Source organism: Denticeps clupeoides, chromosome 8 (genome assembly GCF_900700375.1).
Source record: "Denticeps clupeoides chromosome 8, fDenClu1.1, whole genome shotgun sequence".
Lineage (NCBI taxonomy): Eukaryota > Metazoa > Chordata > Actinopteri > Clupeiformes > Denticipitidae > Denticeps > Denticeps clupeoides.
The window spans coordinates 5,068,837-5,088,496 of NC_041714.1; the positions used below are offsets into that span (position 1 = coordinate 5,068,837).

Below are 19,660 nucleotides of genomic sequence, written 5' to 3' on the forward strand. Positions count from 1 at the left end.
GGGTGGGGCTGCTGGTTAGATTTTTGCATATTTATTATTTGGTTGTTATTTTAATAGACACGTTTGGTCATGGCAGCCGATTTTATTTTTTATTTGCTGCTGCATGTGCGTTGCGGGGAGCATGATGTGACTGATCGCAACACTGTGGTGGGTGAGAGTGTGCCATGTATTTGAGTTTGTTAGTTTTGATCATGGATGCAGTGTGGGTTTTTTTTTTAATGCTTCAATCAAGCAATCCAATTGAGAAAGTTTTCTTTTACTTTTTTTTAAGACTATTTTTTTTTCCTGTTTGTGACCTGGAGATTGTCTTTAACACTTTATTCAGTTTTAGTACTTCACAGCCCTAGCGTAGTGCCAAAACTGCTTTTTCTCCTCAGAAGTCCTGTTTGCTTATGTTGAAAACAGCCAATACATGCGTTTGTAATAAAGAATTGTATGGGAGCTTTTATTTGTTTGTGCATGTTTCATTTGCAGCTTTTTACTCTGATTTCGACGTCAGATATATTCCCACTGACACACTCCAAAATCCTGAGGAAATCCTTCCAAGGAGAGTGGGTGGAACCTGTTGTAGCTGCGAGGGGAGACCAAGTCCATGTATTTACACACATGCCCTGACACTTTTATTTAGATATTAATAGGAAGGAAAAACCGTGAGGCAAAATATAGTTTATAATTTAATTTTAATACACTTTAGTAAATTTATTTTTCTTTAAAATAACCCCTTTCTTTTTGGTACAGCTAATGCCCATATTGCATTTTTGTTAACCCGAAAGTTCTTTCTATGCAAACAGTTTGAGTAAATATCACTATGAAAAATTTGTTTTGTTGCATTACTTAAACAGTATGAGTATATGAAGAGTGTTTGAGACAGTCATTGGGTGCACTCAAATTTTATAAGTTTAACTAACTTAAACTATCAAGTTTTACCGCAGGCCACAGTGCTGCCATGTTGTGATTGGCTGAAAACTCTAGACAAGTCTTTGCTTGTCTGTTGGAGGATACAGAGAAAGTTGGCCCATTTTCTTATCATTACAAAGCAATTTATTTTCTGTCTACATTTGTCTGTTTTTCTCAAGTTTGGAACCATTCAAAGGAATTTTGCTTGCTGTAACGAGGAAACCATTTTGTGGATGAACAAGGTGAGTTGTTTTCTCTATTCAAATACTACTAATTAGAAACTGCTGGAACATTTGTAGTTTGAAACGTGCATTTGAATGTTTCATTCTTGCTCTATGTAGAGTCTTACTGAGGGAGACTCCATGGACATCCCAGTGGGAATCCTCTGCTATGAGGACATTGTCACAAGGCATTGTCACAACATTGTCACAACTCAACCCCTCAAGAGTGGGCATCATCCTAGAGGGCAACCTGGCAATGGAAGCACTCACCAACCTACCTCAAGCAATGTGCCACTTGTTTGGCTTTACCTACGCACTTCAGCTGCAGTACCCGAAGTGCTTGAAAAACACTTTTACCTTCATTCAACAGGTAATGCTAAATTTAGGTCGAAGTGAGCTACCTCACTGTTATTTTGAAGTGATTGTCACAAATGATACACAGCAGCACAGCACACAGTGCACACAGTGAAATTTGTCCTCTGCATTTAACCCATCACCCTGAGTGAGCAGTGGGACAGTGCTTTGCTCAGTGGCACCTCAGTGGCACCTTGGCAGATCAGGATTCGAACCGGCAACCTTCTGATTACGGGGCTGCTTCCTTAACCGCTAGGCCACCACTGCCCCTGGATTTTCATCTGGTCTTTTATACAGAGCATCATTGTTAACGCATTTGTTGGTTTGTTCTGTGTTTCAATAAAATAAATTAAAAGTGCTGCATTGTGTGGTCATTGACAAAAGATTTTAATTGGGATTCTCTTATCCCAAATATTTTAATTTGTATTTTAAAAAGACTAGGATTTTAAGTGTATTTGACTTATTATATTAAGTTCTGACTTGTACTTTTAAGTAGCCTTCAATTTTCTTTTCTATTGCTGATTATTTAAGTGCATATAACAAATATTTTTAATTCTGACCCTTGTATATTTAAATTGACCATACTTGAAATGTATTTTTCTACTGTCAATACCTTAAACCATTTGTTTAAGTACAACCAACTTATCCGGGTTTACAGTGTAGTACAATTACTGATAAGTATATTAATTTCATACATGAAATGTGTGTTTAGTGTATTCTTTTAGCAGCGAAAACATACACAGTGAGAACTTAAATTTATAAATGTAACAATTTCGGATTTTGGATTATAGAAACACTGTTAATGATGCACATAATGACATATTTGTTGTTTATTAAATCTGTGTCAGAAGAAGATGAAAGGACACCGAATGTGCTTTTAATTAATGATGTCACTGCTTAAATATATGTTACAAATATGTTGAAAAAAAGAGTCTTTCTCGAACCTTCTTGACCCAACGAGGCGAGCTGGAGGAGCATTTTGAAGAAAGCATGTAAGGGGAGCGCGCGTCCGCCTGTGACGTCAGCGCGCGGGCGCGCGGAGGTTGAATTGCGTCGTGGAGCCGGGGGCGCGCCCGGGCGCGCGCACGTCGCCTGTGACTTCACTCTCTCCCTCTCCCTCACTCACTCTCTCTCTCTCTCTCTCTCTCTCTCTCTCTCTCACTCTCTCTCCCCTCCAGTGTCGGAAACCGAAGATGGATGGATTTGTTCAAAATGGAATAAAGAGCGTGTGGCGCGGCGGGTCAGGTCGACGGACCGGTCGAGAACCGACACGGGCAGGGATGCAAACGGTGGGTGCGTCCCCCCCCCCTTTTTTTTTTCTTTTACTAGAACTGCAAATAGCGACAATTACTTGCCAAAAAAAAACACTGTTACGTAATTCATATGTAGATCCATCCCACCCATTTCACATAATACATCTGCAAAATGCATCGTTGTTGGGTTTTTTTTATTCATTCTGCGTGCTCCGGTTTTGTCTGATGGAGAACGCAGGCGTGCGATTTTACTGTTGGGGGTGGGGGTGGGGAGAGAGAGAGAGAGAGAGAGAGAGAGGGGCTGCATGTTGCACGTTCGCCAGACGCTAATGTCTCTCGTTAAATTTCAATTTGGCATTATATAGTTAATAAACTGCCCCTGCTGTCAGTAGATTGTTGCATTATTCAGCTCTTTTTATTTATTTAGCCGCCCAGGTTATCTTTTTTTTTTTACAACCTGAGCAGGAGAATAATCACATGGATAATATGGTCACGCATTAATAATGATGCTCATAATTAACATCCAACCTGTTTCTTGGTTTCCCTCAGAGATTTAGAACTGCCCACATGCAACAGCAGTAGCAAAAGGGACAAAGGACACCGTCCTGCTCTCCGATGACTGGCGTAGGGAGGAAGCCGTAACCTTCGCCATCCTCATGTGCACCATGAACAGCACGGCGTGGCCTTTGGACCTGGCTGACATCGCAAGGCATCAGGCCTTCAACAGCAGCTCCACCTCCAGCTGGGCCTTGATCCACACCGCCACTCTGACTTCCTGTTCCCTCCTCCTCATCCTCATCTTCTCGCTGGGCTCCTACGGGAACCTGGTGGTGTTCCTGTCCTTTTTCGACCCGGCCTTTCGAAAATTCCGCACCAACTTTGACTTCATGATCCTCAACCTGTCCTTCTGCGACCTGTTCATCTGCTGTGTCACCGCCCCCATGTTCGCGCTGGTGCTCTACCTGGACGCCGGCGACGGCGGCGGGGGCGTTTCCAAGGGCTTCTGCTTCACCTTCCATCTCACCAGCTCGGGCTTCATCATCATGTCCCTGGAGACGGTGGCTGTGATCGCCCTCCACCGCCTGCGCATGGTGCTGGGCCAGCAGCCCAACCGCACCGCGTCCTTCCCGTGCACCCTGGCCCTGACCACGCTGCTGTGGACTTCCAGCTTCACCCTGGCGGCCCTGGTCACGGTACGAGCCTACCCACGCGCCCCGGGGCCCTGCCTGCCTCACTTCGGCCTGGCGGGGCCCCGGGCCCAGGTGGTGTTGTACGTCTATCTTGCGGACTTTGCCTTCTGTGTGGGCGTGGTGTCCGTCTCCTACGTGATGATCGCCCAGACGCTGCGAAAGAACGCGCAGGTCCGAAAGTGCCCCGTCATCACCGTAGACGCCACTCGGCCGCCACCGCCCTTTATCGCGGCGGGCTTCGAGGGCATGCAGTGCGCCGTCCCCGTCCCATCCCTTCGCCGCAATCAGAGCTACAACAAGCTGCAGCACGTACAGACTCACCCGTTCGCCAGCAGGACCCCTCAGGCCATGGTGCCGGGGGCGGCCCAGGGCGCCACCTGCTGCCAGCTGGTCTCCACGGTCAACCTGGCCACCGCGAAGGACTCCAGGGCGGTGGTGACGTGCGTGGTGATCGTGATCTCCGTGCTGCTGTGCTGTCTGCCGATGGGCGTGTCCCTGGCCCAGGACGTCCTGTCGCCCGAGAGCAACTTCATCCACTACCAGTTCGAGTTGTGCGGCTTCGCCCTCATCTTCCTGAAGTCCGGCATCAACCCGTTCGTGTATTCGCGCAACAGCGCGGGCCTCCGCCGCCGAGTGCTCTGCTGCCTGCAGTTCGTGGCGCTGCGCTTCCTCTGCTGCAAGCACAAGACCCGCCTGCACGCCATGGGCAAGGGGAGCCTGGAGGTCAACCGCAACAAGTCCTCCCATCACGAGACCAATTCGGCCTACGTGCTGTCCCCCAAGCCCCAGCGCAGGCTGGTGGACCAGGCCTGCGGGCCCAGCCACTCCCGAGACAGCGGGCCCAGCCCGAAGGCCACCGGCGGGCGCAGGCACCGCCCGCCCAGCACCTCCACGCCCATCAACACCCGCATCGAGCCCTACTACAGCATCTACAACAGCAGCCCGTCGGCCGGGCCCAGCTCGCCCAACGGCCTCCAGCCCGTCACCTCCCAGACCACGGGCTTCGCCAAGTCTTACATTGCCATGCACTACCACACCCACCAGGAGGTGCTGCAGGACTTCGAGAGCACCTCAGTCCACCAGATCCCCATACCTTCAGTCTGAGGGTCACGGGCGGGCTGCTTTCCTCTAACGAACTGGGCGGAGTCCGTTCCGTTATAAATGTACCTCTTTAGTATTTTTATGTGCAGATCAGTGGTTGGTGGAGGACAAGCTGACGTGAAAACGCCGTTGTTTTTGGCATCCTCGACTTTGCCATCTACGTGGAAAGTGAGCGAGTCGGTATCAGCACAGGCACCATTAATAAAATGTGTTACAGGAGCGAGTAAGATTTATTTTTACTTCGACATGGCATTTTTCATATTGTAACAATTAGATGGTCCTTCTCTTCATGAAGATGTTGTGTTTGTGGGTGTCTATATTTTCTATAACTTATTAAATGTTTTGCAAGTTCAGTGTTCATAGTACCGGCACAGGTACTGAAACTACTGTGTTTTTTGGCATTAAATTCACGTGTTTCAAGATCCACGATAAAACCAGGTGGCAGACCAGCGCCATCTGGTGGTACAGAACGGATCGTTTTAACAGCGCCCTCTGCTGGTCACTACAAAAATATTCAGGTTTCTTTTCATGACCATATCTTCTCTGAAACTCTTGTGCAAATCACAAAAAGTCAAATTTACCCAAATATTGTGAAACCAAATTTATGACAACCCAGAACAGCTCAAGTTAAATGACAGTGTTTCTTCTACGGTGGCCTAGCAGTTAAGGAAGCGGACCCATAAGGTTCCAATCCCGAGCTGCCAAGGGCCCACTGAGCAAGGTACGGTCCCCACACACAGTCCCCAAGGTGATGGTTAAAGGCAGAGGACACATTTCGATGTGTGCTTCACAATGACAATCACTTCACTTGCAGCACAATGTAACGTGGTCGCAGAGATACTACAGACCGATACATTCATGTGTCAGTCAGATTTCAATTACTTTTTCAATTTCGTATTCCAAAATTTTCCGGAAAATTCTTTCTTTTTTTTTTTTTATTCCAAGACTGTTGCAGGTTTTTAATGAGCGTAATAACCCTGAATATTAGGCAAACAACATGCACCAGTCTTCATTAGTCAAGGTCCATTAAACCACAACATTTTATTCAGTTCATCTGTGCAGATCTATCGCAACCCCAGGGTGTTTTCCCACTGCATGTGAAACCAGTGGTCACTTCCAGTGTAAGATATTTATTTGCAGAGAGAAAAGAAATGCCAGTCTGTCTGTAGAACATCCTGTCACCGACGACACTACCTTGTAAGTGCAGCTTAAAAAGTTCAAACCCAGATCCAGGTCTACCATTAACATCAAGATAAAATACCCGCAAAGGCGAAAGCCCAACACCACACAATAACTCTTCAAAATAAATAAATCAGTAAAATAACAAAAAGCCACGATAAAAATCTCAATGTGACTTCACAGTTATGCCAAGGGCTAAATGAACAATGTGCTGATTTAAAAAAAAAAAAAAAAAAAAAAAAAAAAAAAAAAAGCACTTGGAGCTGTCTGACGCCTATCGACATTCAGCATATAAGGCGTCCATTTGATTTGGAGTCCAGCACGAATAAAAGTTTCAGTGTCACCATCTATGCCAACAGAGTTAGGGTTGGATTTGCAGTGTTTCCAAAAGGGTGTGGTCCCAGATTCCATTAAGGCTTCCATTTGCATTCCATTCCATCTTGATCTGAAGCTGTGCTGCGTCTCCATTTAGGCATTCACTCTTCAGTTTCTCTCTAACAGTCCTTTCTGTCCTCAGCTTCACATTTGCTAGCTTGGTACAGACAGAAGACCATTTTCATCAGCTGTATCCAGGATCTTGCAAATGACCGGGGACTCGACCTAAAGTGGAGATAAAAACCAGGCAGTTTCATTAGAACCGAATAGGCGTGAGGTCCACTTAACATCTCCATCTCCAAAACTCACCCCAAGAACATACTGGCAGGTGTTGGGCTCCAGCATGTAGACGGTGACTGCATGAGGAGACTCTGAATCCTTGCACCTGCGGACAAGAGACACGTCGGTGGGGACAGAAGTCACACGCACACAACACACATTAAAAGCCCTCTCACTCACTTCAGCTTGACGATGACCTGCCTTGACCTCCCAGTCAGGTCACATACATCCCCGTGTCCATAGAAGTGGGACACCACCCTGATTTAGTAGCAGTAACCAACACAGGGAAAGAACTCATTAGAAAAACACGTCTAGTACGTCTAATTGTTTTTTTGTGATTGTCATTGTGATACACAGCAGCACAGCACATGGTGCACACAGTGAAATGTGTCCTCTGCATTTAACCAATCACCCTTGGTGAGCAGTGGGCAGCCATGGTACGAGTGACTTACTTAACTTTCTGAACCACATCATCTTTGAGCTGATAGGAACGGGCGATATTCTTCTTTGCCCACTCCATATGCTCCTCTTCATTCCAGTTCCCCACGACCACTATATTTTTCCCCTGTTCTCGGTCCTGCAGTCATACAATGATCCATACAAAACGTCATACAAACGATTGTTGCCATCTCCAAGAACTAACTTGGCACTTAAAAGGTTTCTAAACCTAAAAACACATACCTCATGATACTGGTGCACATGTCTGCCGTAACAGAATTCATACTTCCACCATCCCACCCCCTGGAAAAGACATCCGGTTAGTATCAGTTTTCTTTTCGGAGACGGGACTGGAGGAACGGGTAAGGGTTAAGGTCTCACCCCATGAAGGCAGTAGGAACCGCTCAGGAATTCCTTGATCAACTGCTCGTCTGTAAGGCGCGAGATGTGAGTGGTGCCTACAGTGACCTGGGCCTGTCCGCCAACTGCCATTGGCTTATGGGTGGCAGAGTAGGCCTCCTCCCTTACCGGGGACACATCCTCCTGTAAAATACCACAATCAGCAAGCAGAATAAAAAAACCAAAAACAAATGCATTTTGAATTACAGACACTACCCTCAAATGCTGCGTAAAAAATGTGAGTGGGACTGCTATACCATGAGATACTGGTCTGCTGCGTGTGCTTGACCTTGCTTAAATTATTACATAAACGGTGGTTTATATAACATTGGATTTATCTTCCACGCTGAAATAGCTCCATATTTTATAAAGCTGCTCTCCAGGTGAAAAAAATTCAATATCATTCTTATCATTTACTTCATAAATATTAAATAGTCAAGGTCATACTATCAAACATCGGACCGGCATATAAATTTTAAAGAATATCGTGCCCATGTATCAGGAAAGTCTTTGACGTAAATCCCTAATGGACGGACTCTGAAGCACAAAATAAAAATCCATAATAATCACACGAGACTGAAAACTCGTAGTTAGTAACACTGGAGCCTCTTAGAAATTATAACCACACTGGTGAGATCTGGTGCATCCTGATAAGAGAACTTGATAAAGTTGAGTGTAAAGCAGATGTATAGAATTTTTATGTTTTTTTTTCTTTTCTTTTAGATCAATTCCTCAGAGGGATTCTGTGGGGGTTTCTGTAAGAGTCTTGGATGCCTGGATCACTGCACACTCAGCAGAAAGTGAAGTCCATTCAAAGAGTACAGAGGCATTTATCACTGCCAAGGGAAGGAGAAATAGCAACCTCCCCAACTGGAGCTCTTTAACTGACTAAGTATCTTCAAGGTTGGTCCAGTTAGCCCTGGAACATTTGATTTCTGTCTTTCTTTTGGGCTTAATGCTTCATTTTTGTTTTTATGCTAAAATAACTAACCACAGGGGACAAATGGAATAAGATGGTGAAAAGGAATTTATTTGCAGCTCTTTACCAACCACACCAAGATAATCTAATAACAAAGCTCCTGGAGTAAGAGCCAGGTCGTGCCGGTACGGTCACCAGGAGGCACGTTAATAAACAGGCGATTCAAGAAAACCACCAGACTGTATACCCCTGTTTCTCACCTCTCGATCACTGCTTGAGCCGAAGGGTGGCTTGAGCAGCTCCTCCTGCTCTTTGTCCAGCTGGGAGAGACGCTGAGGTCTCAGGGGTGAGCCAGCCATCGCCTGGCAGAATATGGCGTTGACTGGGGAAGACTGGAACCTGTGAGAACAGACCCATCTATTACTGCCGTAGCAGCACGCTATGCAGGGAAGCTTTAGGAATGTATCTCGCCAAATAGAATAAGGTGAGAGGGCAGCCTTGGTCAACAGGTGACAGAAGCGGGTACCTGTATTTAGGGTGTGCACAGAGCAGCGGTGTAAGGACCACAACCTCGTACTCGCAGGTGGCTACCTCTGCGATGGAGAGGATCTCATGCTTGGCCTCAGGGTGGCAGACGTAGAGAACGGAGGAGGAGCGAGGTTCGTTCTGTTTCAGAGTGCAGGGGGTCCCATTGCCCATCTCCACTGGGAAGTAAGGAGTTAACTGGCCTTCCACATTCTTAGTGGGTACCTGTATGGGAACAGTAACAGACACCTGAAAAATGCGCGAAAGACTAAAATACAATTGGGGAAAAAAAAACGTAAATAAAATGTTTAATAACCTCTTTATCGCCATCAGACTTCTCAGTATCTTGTCCGTTTTCAGATTCATACTCTAACAGCAAAAAAAAAAAAAAAAAGGATAACATAAGGCACATAAGAAGCCATCTTTAATAATAAAGTTGAATAATTCTACCTGTTGAAGGATCATCATTCCTCCTTATTTTTCCAAGGAAATACTCTTGAACATTCATTTTCTGAAATTTACAATGAATCGCGTTATATTAAAATAATTTTTTACCCACAGAGCCTTATTGAAATGATTTTTCAGATATGGAAAACTGCTGTACTGACCTGCCCAGTCTCCTTCTCTTCATGGTACTGTTTCACGTGTTTCCCATGACACACCTCATATGTCCAATACGACTCTATCTAAAATGCAAAAGTTGTCCATTTTCAAGTTGTCTATAGAATCTAAAAGATTTAATGGCTTTAAAAACATCTTAAAGACAACCCTACACCATGGATGATGACACTTCACACCTCTAGTATATCAATAAAGACATGGAGGTTTAATTTTTTTGTGCAAAATTATCTTATGGGTTGCCCTAGTAACATAGATTGGTTGCTCCTAACGTGTTAAAGAGGAACAGAAAAAAAGTATAAAATAAATATAGATATTTTTTTCATATATAAATAACAGAACCCACAGAAACAGGAACTTCACTGTTGCAGGAAGTAAAATAATGACGAGACACACCCTGTATGAACAGCTGCTCTGTTTGAATAACGGATTTAGAAGATCAGCTGGGCTTGGACCGCTGTACACCTTCCTTTCATCCTGTGTGAGGGGAGGTGCAAAAAAAAAAAAAAAAAAAAAAAAAAAAAAAAAAGGACAGACAATGAACTGTGCACAAAAACAATTACAACCAAGAATGAAGATTTTCATTGTGAAGGAATACTAATGGTGTTAAAGTATTCTGTGAATTTACAGATCAGTGTAAATCACGTGCTGCCTTTAGAGGAACAGTACACATTCAAAGCCCCACGCATTCAAACAATAACCACAGACACAGTAACCTACAGTTTTCTCCTCATTATATTTGTCAATACACTTTACAGAAGCTTCTGCGTTGTGAATGCTTCTGATGTGATTTCAGATCACAAATCTTATTAGCCATGAATCAAGCCTGGCGTAAGCAGATTAAGGTGCATTAAATGAAGCAGCACATTTGTAAATGTGTAAAAATAAATTTGTTAAAGAAATCACAGAAGCACTACTGAACTGCCTGGGTTTACAGATAATCTCATATTCTGAACATAATAGGACACAATATGTGCAGTCCTCACTGGTACCAAGCCAACTTGGGAACACTTTTACCTTAATCTGGTTGTCACATTTTTACAAAAGGACTTCCATGACTTGAAGCCAAATTTTCATGACCATTTGTTCTCTAAAAAAAAAAACTTCACAAAGAGTCAAATTTACCAGAAGATCGTTAAACTAAACTGAAAGCAGTAATTAAAAGGAGACACACGGCTGCGGAGGTGCTGGAATATGGAAGCAACGTGTGCAGCACAACGTGACGTGGTTCACTACGTAAAGCCAGCAGAGATACTATAGAACCCGCACTAGTTTAAACGTTAAAAGTTCCCGTAAGACTGCGCGAGAAACGATGTAATTCATGATATACATTCATGTGTCCGATTTCAATCACTTTTCATGTTTATTTCATATTCCAAAACTTCTCATGGCCTGGAAAATTATTATTATTATTTTTTTTTTTCAAATTCCATGACTTTTCCAGGTTATAAATGACCGCAGGACCACTGTCTGTATCTCCAATGAAATCCTACAAGTGCCTCCATGCTGCAGCCCCTCAGTATTCACCCGACCTGTTGATCCCCAACACTCATCGGTGCAGACAGAGGACGGCATTCCATACCTCACACCAGCCTCACATTTACACCATTTATCAGACGGCCTTATCCAGAGCGACTTACAGTCAGTAGTGACAGGGACGGTCCCCCTGGAGACTTAAGGGTCTTGCTCAGGGACAGAATGGTAGTAAGTGGGATTTGAACCCGGGTCTTCTGGTTCACAGGCGAGTGTGTTACCCACTAAGCTCCTGCTATCTGGAGCTCTAAGATCATTTAGACAAAGTGAACTGTGCTGTCTTGAAAGGCTCGATATAAAATGTAATTATTATTGTTATTGAAGGATGGCCGCATGGTTAGTTTCGCCACATAAACAGCGACGCACTCACCTCCTCTGCGCCTGCCAAGGAAGGCAGCAGACACTTGTACTTCTCCTCCTCTGCTGTTGTCATGATAAGAAAATCATCTTCTCTGTAGAGAGCTGACGTCGGCTGCCAAAACAACCACAACACACGTTTAATTCAAATCTGGTCTGTTTTACCTGCGAGACAACACGGGCGTGACGTGAATAAATATCCTGCTGATACGTTGCCAGATCCTGGTGTAAAAAGCACAGCAATGTTTTTATTATACTGTACATACAGTAGACACACACACACACATACCGTACAGGACAAAAGTTTGGACACACCTTCTCATTCGATGTGTTTTCTTTATTTTCATGACAATTTACATTGGTAGATTCTCACCGAAGGCATCAAAACTATGAATGTGTCCAAACTGTTGGCCTGTACTGTATACACACACACACACACACACACACACACACACACACACACATTTGCCTGTTAAACGTGTTAGCAAGCCAGCTACGCTGCCCAGTGTCGGCTTACCAGCGTGAACTCGTTACCGGGCCAGGTAATTTTGAAGGGGATTTCATCGGTGAACACGGGAGAGCCGCCTCTGTTCGCCGAAACGCCGACGCACAGCCCCGGCAGACCGAAGAAGAAGACGGCTAACAGCAGCTCGGCTGAGTGCATTGCCCCGGCTTGGCAGCCTTCGCTTCGCGCTGCTACTCCGGCATGGACGCGGCGGTGCCGGAAGAGTAAAAGCTCGGCTGCGGTGCAGCGTTTCCCGGCCAGCCGTCCCCCGCTTACTTGACAACGCCAGCAGCAGCTGCAGCAGGAACCGAGCGGAGCGGCTGCCACGTCCCTTTCCGGACAAGTTCCAAGTTGCCTGAAGTCGGCGACGGACGGCGCCCAGAAAAAAAATCAATGTAGCCGAAACGTCGTGACGTCACTTCCGCATCCGCCTTGGCACTTTTGAGGGTGGCCCAGTGTGAACAACTTCACTTCATAGAACGTAAATATGAATCCCCCCAGTAAAACAGGTGCATATAACACTTTGCAACATCACTCTTTATTAACATTCAATACTATGTTATGAGGTTGCAGAATAGGTGTGGTGGGGTCATACACCAGGTAAAATATTACAAGTTCACCCTTTTGTTTTCTACAAAAAGTTTATACTGAGTTTATACTGATGTCTTTTTAATTTTACCAGTAATAGAAGACAAGCAGAGCCATCATCCCAAGGTTGCCAGTTCGGGGTTCCTCCTTACACATGGTGCCACTGAGCATAGCACTGTCCCCACACACTGCTCCCCGGGCACTTGTCATGGCTGCCCACTAACGGTGAAAGGGTAAAAGCAGAGGACACATTTTGTTATGTCCTGTGCTACAGTGTTTCACAGCCACAATCACTTCACTTTCACAAACTATAGGCACTTACATTAGTGGATAGTTGACAACTAATTGATCTGTTGAGGTGGTATAATATAATGGATTTGTGGCACTATCTGAAGTTTGGTAAATATAAAGAGTGTACGCACCCCTGTTGAAATACCATGATGTCACAATTCATGACACCACAATAGTTCATATCAAAACTTTTGCCTTGTCTTTCTCGTCATGACACCTTAAGCCATTTTCTGGCTTTTGACACCTCTTGTTTGGGGGTGTCGCAGCTTGACAAAGATGCAGGCGGGGACCTTCACGAAAGACAAAACCACAAAGTGCCATGGACCTGGGACCATCTTTCAGATGGCCGCTTGATCCCCTGCGACACTCAATCCAGGGTCCATGGGGATCACAATTTGTCCATGATTGGGCATCTGCTTTTTCGTCCTGTTCCTTAATGGTCAGTTGGGAATTCAAATGGAGCTGATGGTGGTGGTTCTGTGTCCTTTACGATCTTCAGGCATCTGAAATCACACTTGCTGGGAAACCTGCCTTCCTGACAGAGATCAAACACAACAGCATACAGAAGTCCAGTTGCCTTCAATTAAACCCTTTTTGGATTACCGTGACCTGGATGACTGCGAACCTTCACCAACGTATAATAATCATCAACAGAATCCCGTTACAGCGTTGGCAGAGAGGTGGCTGGAGAGAAAGATCCCAATCAGAGCTGATTTAATAGAACAGAGCTGACCATTAGAGCATTTTGTGCTGTGCCTAGAAGATATTCTAAATTCTGAAAGGCTGCATTAAAATGCGGAATATGAGCTTATTTATCAGCTGATTTCACTTCCAAAACAAGGTGCTCTACACTGTCTACCAAGGGCACCGTGCCTGGGCTCTTCATAATTCATCAGCGGCTGCGAATGGTCTTGCCCTTGCAGCGGAGCAAACAAACGTTGCATTTTAGTAGCGGTGCAGATACGGCTTCACCCTGTGGACACTTGTGGAAAAGCGGCACGCTTTAAGTAAACAGATAAACATTCGGAAAGGTCACTTCAGCCATGCACACATATTTTATCCTGCTCATTAATAAACTGTTCACAGAGTTCACAGACAAAGAAAAACCAGTTTAAAATAAAGATGGATTACGGAAAGAGAAGGCAACACAAGCTTTTACAGAATGTGTTCCACTGTAGCGGCAATTACCCTGGTTATAAAATTATACTTGTAAAAGATGAAAGAAACTGGATATGGCTCACATTTTCTGGTACAAAAGGATGAGCGGGTGGGTTGAAGCAGAGGCGAGGGTCTCAGCAGCCACTTGGAGGAGCTGTTGACATGTCAGGATGTGAGCTCCTGCCGTTTAAAATGCGAAGAGAGGAGGTATGAAGGTGGTAAAGGGAGGGGAATGGAAGAAGTTGAAGAGGAGATGGTGAAGAAGGTGACGATAAATGATGAAAGGCAAGCAAAGGATCTTCTGGCAGTTTTAAACCATTCAGAAATACGAAGCTAATTTCTTATTTTGGTTAGGTAGGACATGATTTTAAGGATGGGAGCACCTGCATTTTTCAGTGGAACCCACATGAGTGTTGAGGAAATGTAGCAGCCAATTTCGTCGCCCCAAAAATGATCCTAAGCATAAATTCATAATGGTAAAGTTTAGCTGAACTGGAAGAACAAATGTCTCCCATCTCGGCTGCCATATTCCGCTCAGTGGATGCATGCTTTAAGCATTAATGTACAGTAATAATATTAACCTTTATACAGTGTTTCTATGGTAACCGCACCACAAATCCAGCACTGGGAAGCGAGGTGATTCTGTTTCTCCTTCTCCCTTGATTTCGTTTGCAAGTCTTCTTGCTTCACTCATTTATTTTGAGAGGACAGAGTGGGCGGACGGGGATAATGTGGTCTCTGTTTTTCTCATGCTGCTCTGGAAGATATTTTGATTGCATCTAACAGAGACTGAAAGAAATTGCATGTGCACACACAAACAGACATTACATTCACACACCGCAGCAGGAGCAGGCCTCATGCAATCCTTCCTCAAGTTAAAATGTTATTTTTTTTAATGATATCATTGTTTATATTATTTCTGACAGTTACACAATGAACCGCTGGGAAGCGGTTGCTGCAGTACATTTACTAATGTAAATTTGCTGTAATTAAATTAAAGCACAGGTACAATGAGAAATGGGCAATGACAACAACCTCCACAATAATAAATCACAATTAGTAAAATAAATTTCATGATTTTAATTAATGTATTGCCTAACAGAATTGATTATTTTAAATTGATCAAAGCACACTGCCAGCTATGGAAAACTGAAGATGCATCAAGATGAGTTCTGCAGTCTCCTCTTGCACTGACTGATTCTCAGACATTAAAAACATCCGTGCAAGTCAAAATGCCACAACACCATCTGTTGGTTTACTTAACAGTGTGACAGCAACTAAATGTTAAAACCATTGAACATTGTCAACAGAGGAAAGAGAAAGGGAGCACATACTTTAGTTGTGCAGCTTTTTTTATTGATGCCTTTGTTTCACAAATTGTGGATCAGCTCCAGCAGTAGAGAGAGGAAGTCCAGCATCACCAGAGTGACATCATTGCAGAAGCGATGGCAGAGCTGAGGAACGGGTGTCCAATCATGGTCCAGATTCATTGATATGACTATAGAGAACCGATCCTCTGTTATCTGTGCAGCCAGCAAAAACAATCCAATTACACAGCCTACTGTTTAAAACACGCAATACAGGAACTGACACCATGATGAACGGCACATTTAAAACCAGCATTTACATGACATTCACGTCCATGTGATATTCAGCTACATCAGATTACATCAGATAGAGTTTTCCACTGTGTGATTGATAACTTGATGCACACAAAATGCATCTACTGAAGTCACACAGAGGTTACATACAAACATTGAATGGCAGATTGATTCCGGCTATGGCATGAACATTTATTTTAAACAAATGTGTTCTACTAATGAACAACTTTCAGCAGGAGTAAATACTGTGTATTTAATCAGCAGGCAAAGTATGCTAATGGACTTTTTTGTCATGTGCATTTTAAACTTAAATCAGATTTGGGTTAATAGTTAATGGGACTAAAGGAAACTCAGGGAATGTTTTCATTTCAGGATTTCACACTGGTCATATCAGGTATGGCCAGCTTTGACCAGTAAGTTTGACCAGGTTACATTGAGCTTTCATGCTGGAGCAACTAAAACCAGCAACCCAGCATCTTACCATTTCTACTAGTAGGTCACAGTAAACTGGCAAACTGCAAATCCATCTGTGGTCTTCAGATCTTGTCTAGAACCATTTTGGATCAGCATTTTGAACATATATGAAAGTTTAATTGCTGGCAGGTCAGATTTTTCTCCATGCTCCCTCACCGAGGGATTAGTTAAAAAAAGTGGAAACAGATGGAAAATCAAGACAAAACCAATAGCTAAATCAATAAGTAAGTAAGTAAGTAAGAAAGTAACTAAGGCCTCACTGTGTTGAATAAGCTGAGACACGAGTCTTGGGATTTAGAGAAAGGTCCAAATGGTTCACATTAATGATGCTGCATGTTTCTGCCGTACAAATACTCTGCACATGCTGGTGGCTTGTCTCTTTGGCTTTCATTAGAGCCACTGGTAACCTTAATTGGTCGACTCGCACGCAGGAGAATGTACCCGAGCCACTTCATGTTCATTTGAGTCGTCAGCCAATTACCTGCCTGCAAATCAGGGATGCCGTGGCGGTGTTGAACACTGCCATGTTCAACACGGAGAGTGAAAACAGGCGTGCAATGGAAAGATCGGTTTCTTCTTAAATATAAGGCCTCAAACTTTCAAAGACACAGGCGGTGGACCTCTACGCAACACAAAAGCACTGAATGCGATGGACCTGGGACTATAGCAGCCAAAACATCAAAAAAGAATTATAATGCCACTTGAACCTTTGTGACAAAATATAAATAGTTATGACTCCATTTATTTATATAAAAAACATCTAAATCAAATATATCATGAGACAATGTACACTATTTTCAATCTCATCCTATGAGCAGCATTACACTGCTTGGGGCTTGTTTGGGGATTTATCATAAATGAATAGGTAAAACATTTGTAGTTGTCTATGTGTTGAAGTAACTGCACTTTTTGTTAGTGTATAATTATTTCTGTCACCTGAACACAGCACAAAACGGGAGGAGTCTGATGATTGACAGCTAAGCAAGTTCCTCATTCTGTATGACTTAAACCATCAATTAAACATGCAAACATCATCTAAGACTGTGTTTGTTTCTGCTTTTATCTATTTATTTATGGAAATCCTTCAGATGCATCAAATAAATAAGCCCCACACTTTAGCAGCAGTTCCAAAGTAGTCCCCTGTATAATAATTATATGTAAAATATATTAAACAGAGCCAACGCAAGTTAATATTACTGCACATATGCAATTGTGAATTTTGCAGAAATTAATAGACATTCGTGTGTACCAATGGGATGAAGGATATACAGTAAATTTCCTTCTTACACGGTTGGTGTCTCCTGCTGGAGGGTTTACCTAACACTCTCACTTGATGGTCTGGTCAACATCCTCCTCTTACCCTCCTCCTCACTGGAGTTCAAATGTTAGCCCAGTACAGAATCAGCACTTCTTGTCTCCCATATCCACAGAAGACCACTGTGAAGAAAATTGCAGATGCTGCCACTGTGTGATAGAAGGTTGTCCTGCACCTAGTCAAACCCACACTGCTTACAACCTACCACCCTCATTATTAGGCAATTAAGAAATGCCTGAGGCTAATTAAGGTCAGGCTGGAATGAACCTATTCTGGCAGGGCCTTCTGCAGGAGCCGGATTGAGAAACAGGAGGAATGCATTTCCATTAACCCTCAAATTGTGCAAATAGACACTGTAATGATTGGAAACAGGTCAATTTTGTCACATAACATCAAAAAAGCAGTAATTTTTCCATTGTGTTCTACTGAAATGAAAATCTTTTTCTTATTTAACCATGCCTTTAACCCACTTCGCTAACAAAGATGTATCTTTACATATTTCCTCTTGAAATGAAACAAACTTATTTAATTAAAACTGCACACTTGCATGCCCATCTTCTCTTTCCTCCTTGGACCATGCATAGCTGCTAATTACAATTTGCCAAGCTTGACAAATATATATATGGAAGGCATGAATATGTACTAGAAGAAGGGTGAAATCAAACCTCACTCACAATTCATAACATAAAACTAACTAGGGAAAACAGTAGAACTTGTAGAGGGGGAGGGGGGGCAAGCAAACTCACACAAAGCCAGAGCCTGGCTTCGAACTCAAAGCCTTGGACGTTTGAGGGCATAATGATCCAACTGCTGCGGCCCTCAAATCAATCCTGACCAAAATACATAGATATGCTCTTTTGTTCTTTTATGTTGTGTGCAAAATGTGAGAATTTGGAGGATTGGGATTTTAACTTTTCTATGATTATTATCAAGGTTTTCCTAGGAACAGATGTTGCAGAAGCAGTGCCACATCCAATCTACCAATGAAAAATGCATGCCAGATGGAGGAAGCTGGTTTTATAGGGAATAAACACACAAGAGGATGAAATATATTACCTCCTTATTAGATGTGTTGCGAAGGTATAGAATAATTAGCACTGGATATATAGGCACACTATTCAGGCATTGGCTAGGCAGTGGTGGCCTAGTTTGGCAGTGGTGGCCTAGTGGTTAAGGAAGCAGCCCCGTAATCAGAAGGTTGCTGATTCGAATCCCAATTCGCCAAGGTGCAAGGTACTGAAGTAGCGTGCATACACACTTCCCCCCCGGGCGCCTGCCATGTGACACTGTGTGCTGTGCTGTGTATCACAATCACGTCACTTTCACTATTCATTATTTAATTTCCCCCAATGCAGGGGAAATAGATCTTTAATGTTTCTTTAATTTTGAATCAGGCAACACAAAGCATTGCTGAATGTCTCACTTGGCACATCCACACACATGAGTGTGTGTGTCAACCCACAAGTACATGTACACACCACACACACACGCAAGCAGGCACTGAGATGATTTTAGAGCAGCCTTGGTTGAATATAATTCAGTGCAGAAAGCCCCTCAGTGACTGCCTTGTCCTTGCCTGATGGCCACATCCAGACACTTTTTAACGCAAGGTCCCAACTTTGTGCTCGGCCTCCTGACAACCCAACAGCTGTACCCCTCTCGCCCCCCTCCCCACTCCGTCATCCACGTAAACCAACTGGGATTGATAACCCAGATTCAGTTTTCCCCCACAGTCTCTCCATTCTCCTTATCCACACAACTCCCTGCTCATATGGTCTCTGTGCCTAGCCCTCTACACTTCCACCAGATAACCCTGAATATTATTATTTTTTAATTACTCTTTCTCAGGCTTGGCCTCAAGGGTGAAGTTGTAGCTGCCACACTTGAGTAGACTGTGGCATTGGCAAAAGTATTCCCTGATGGCAGGATTAGGCACCCAGACACTTTGCAAGCAGGAGTGGTTTGAGGCACAATGTGATGACCTGACCTTCAAATTCCACATACCCCAATTTAACCTATATACATCTATAAACTGCCTTTTGTGGATATTATCTCCAATGCTATCGTTCATCTGAAAATGACCCTCAAAT

The 19,660-nt window shown here is 43.7% G+C and overlaps 2 protein-coding genes across 3 annotated transcripts; one reads left to right on the forward strand and one right to left on the reverse strand.

Moving 5' to 3' along the window:
• Nucleotides 1-430: 430 nt before the first annotated feature.
• gpr75 (G protein-coupled receptor 75) lies at nt 431-5,369 on the forward strand. Of its 2 annotated transcripts, none has more exons than XM_028988803.1 (4): nt 431-1,139; nt 1,239-1,488; nt 2,651-2,765; nt 3,275-5,369. In XM_028988803.1, exon 4 carries the CDS (start codon nt 3,382-3,384, stop codon nt 5,017-5,019), a length of 1,638 nt encoding a protein of 545 aa, XP_028844636.1. In that variant the 5' UTR covers nt 431-1,139; nt 1,239-1,488; nt 2,651-2,765; nt 3,275-3,381; the 3' UTR covers nt 5,020-5,369. The 2 variants fall into 2 exon arrangements, with proteins under 2 accessions (XP_028844636.1, XP_028844635.1); XM_028988802.1 differs by having other exon boundaries at nt 2,651-2,761.
• A 1,060-nt stretch (nt 5,370-6,429) lies between these two features.
• erlec1 (endoplasmic reticulum lectin 1) lies at nt 6,430-12,510 on the reverse strand. The gene is made up of 14 exons (XM_028989493.1): nt 12,156-12,510; nt 11,652-11,753; nt 10,145-10,225; nt 9,739-9,816; nt 9,581-9,641; nt 9,447-9,499; nt 9,132-9,355; nt 8,866-9,004; nt 7,669-7,830; nt 7,531-7,590; nt 7,302-7,426; nt 7,030-7,107; nt 6,880-6,955; nt 6,430-6,795 (listed from the first exon to the last, which is right to left on the reverse strand). The coding sequence occupies exons 1-14, from the start codon at nt 12,300-12,302 to the stop codon at nt 6,724-6,726; spliced, it is 1,458 nt and encodes a 485-aa protein (XP_028845326.1). The 5' UTR covers nt 12,303-12,510; the 3' UTR covers nt 6,430-6,723.
• Nucleotides 12,511-19,660: the final 7,150 nt, after the last annotated feature.

Excerpts from the sequence above, each read along its gene's own strand:
- gpr75 (XM_028988803.1), top strand. The coding sequence starts at position 3,382 with ATGTGCACCATGAACAGCACGGCGTGGCCTTTGGACCTGGCTGACATC.
- erlec1 (XM_028989493.1), bottom strand. The coding sequence starts at position 12,302 with ATGCACTCAGCCGAGCTGCTGTTAGCCGTCTTCTTCTTCGGTCTGCCG. Across the intron at positions 9,817-10,144 it reads AGAGCAGCTGTTCATACAGG|ATAGAGTCGTATTGGACATA; the intron begins GTGTGTCTCGTC and ends TTTGCATTTTAG. Across the intron at positions 9,500-9,580 it reads GAATGATGATCCTTCAACAG|AGTATGAATCTGAAAACGGA; the intron begins GTAGAATTATTC and ends TTTTGCTGTTAG.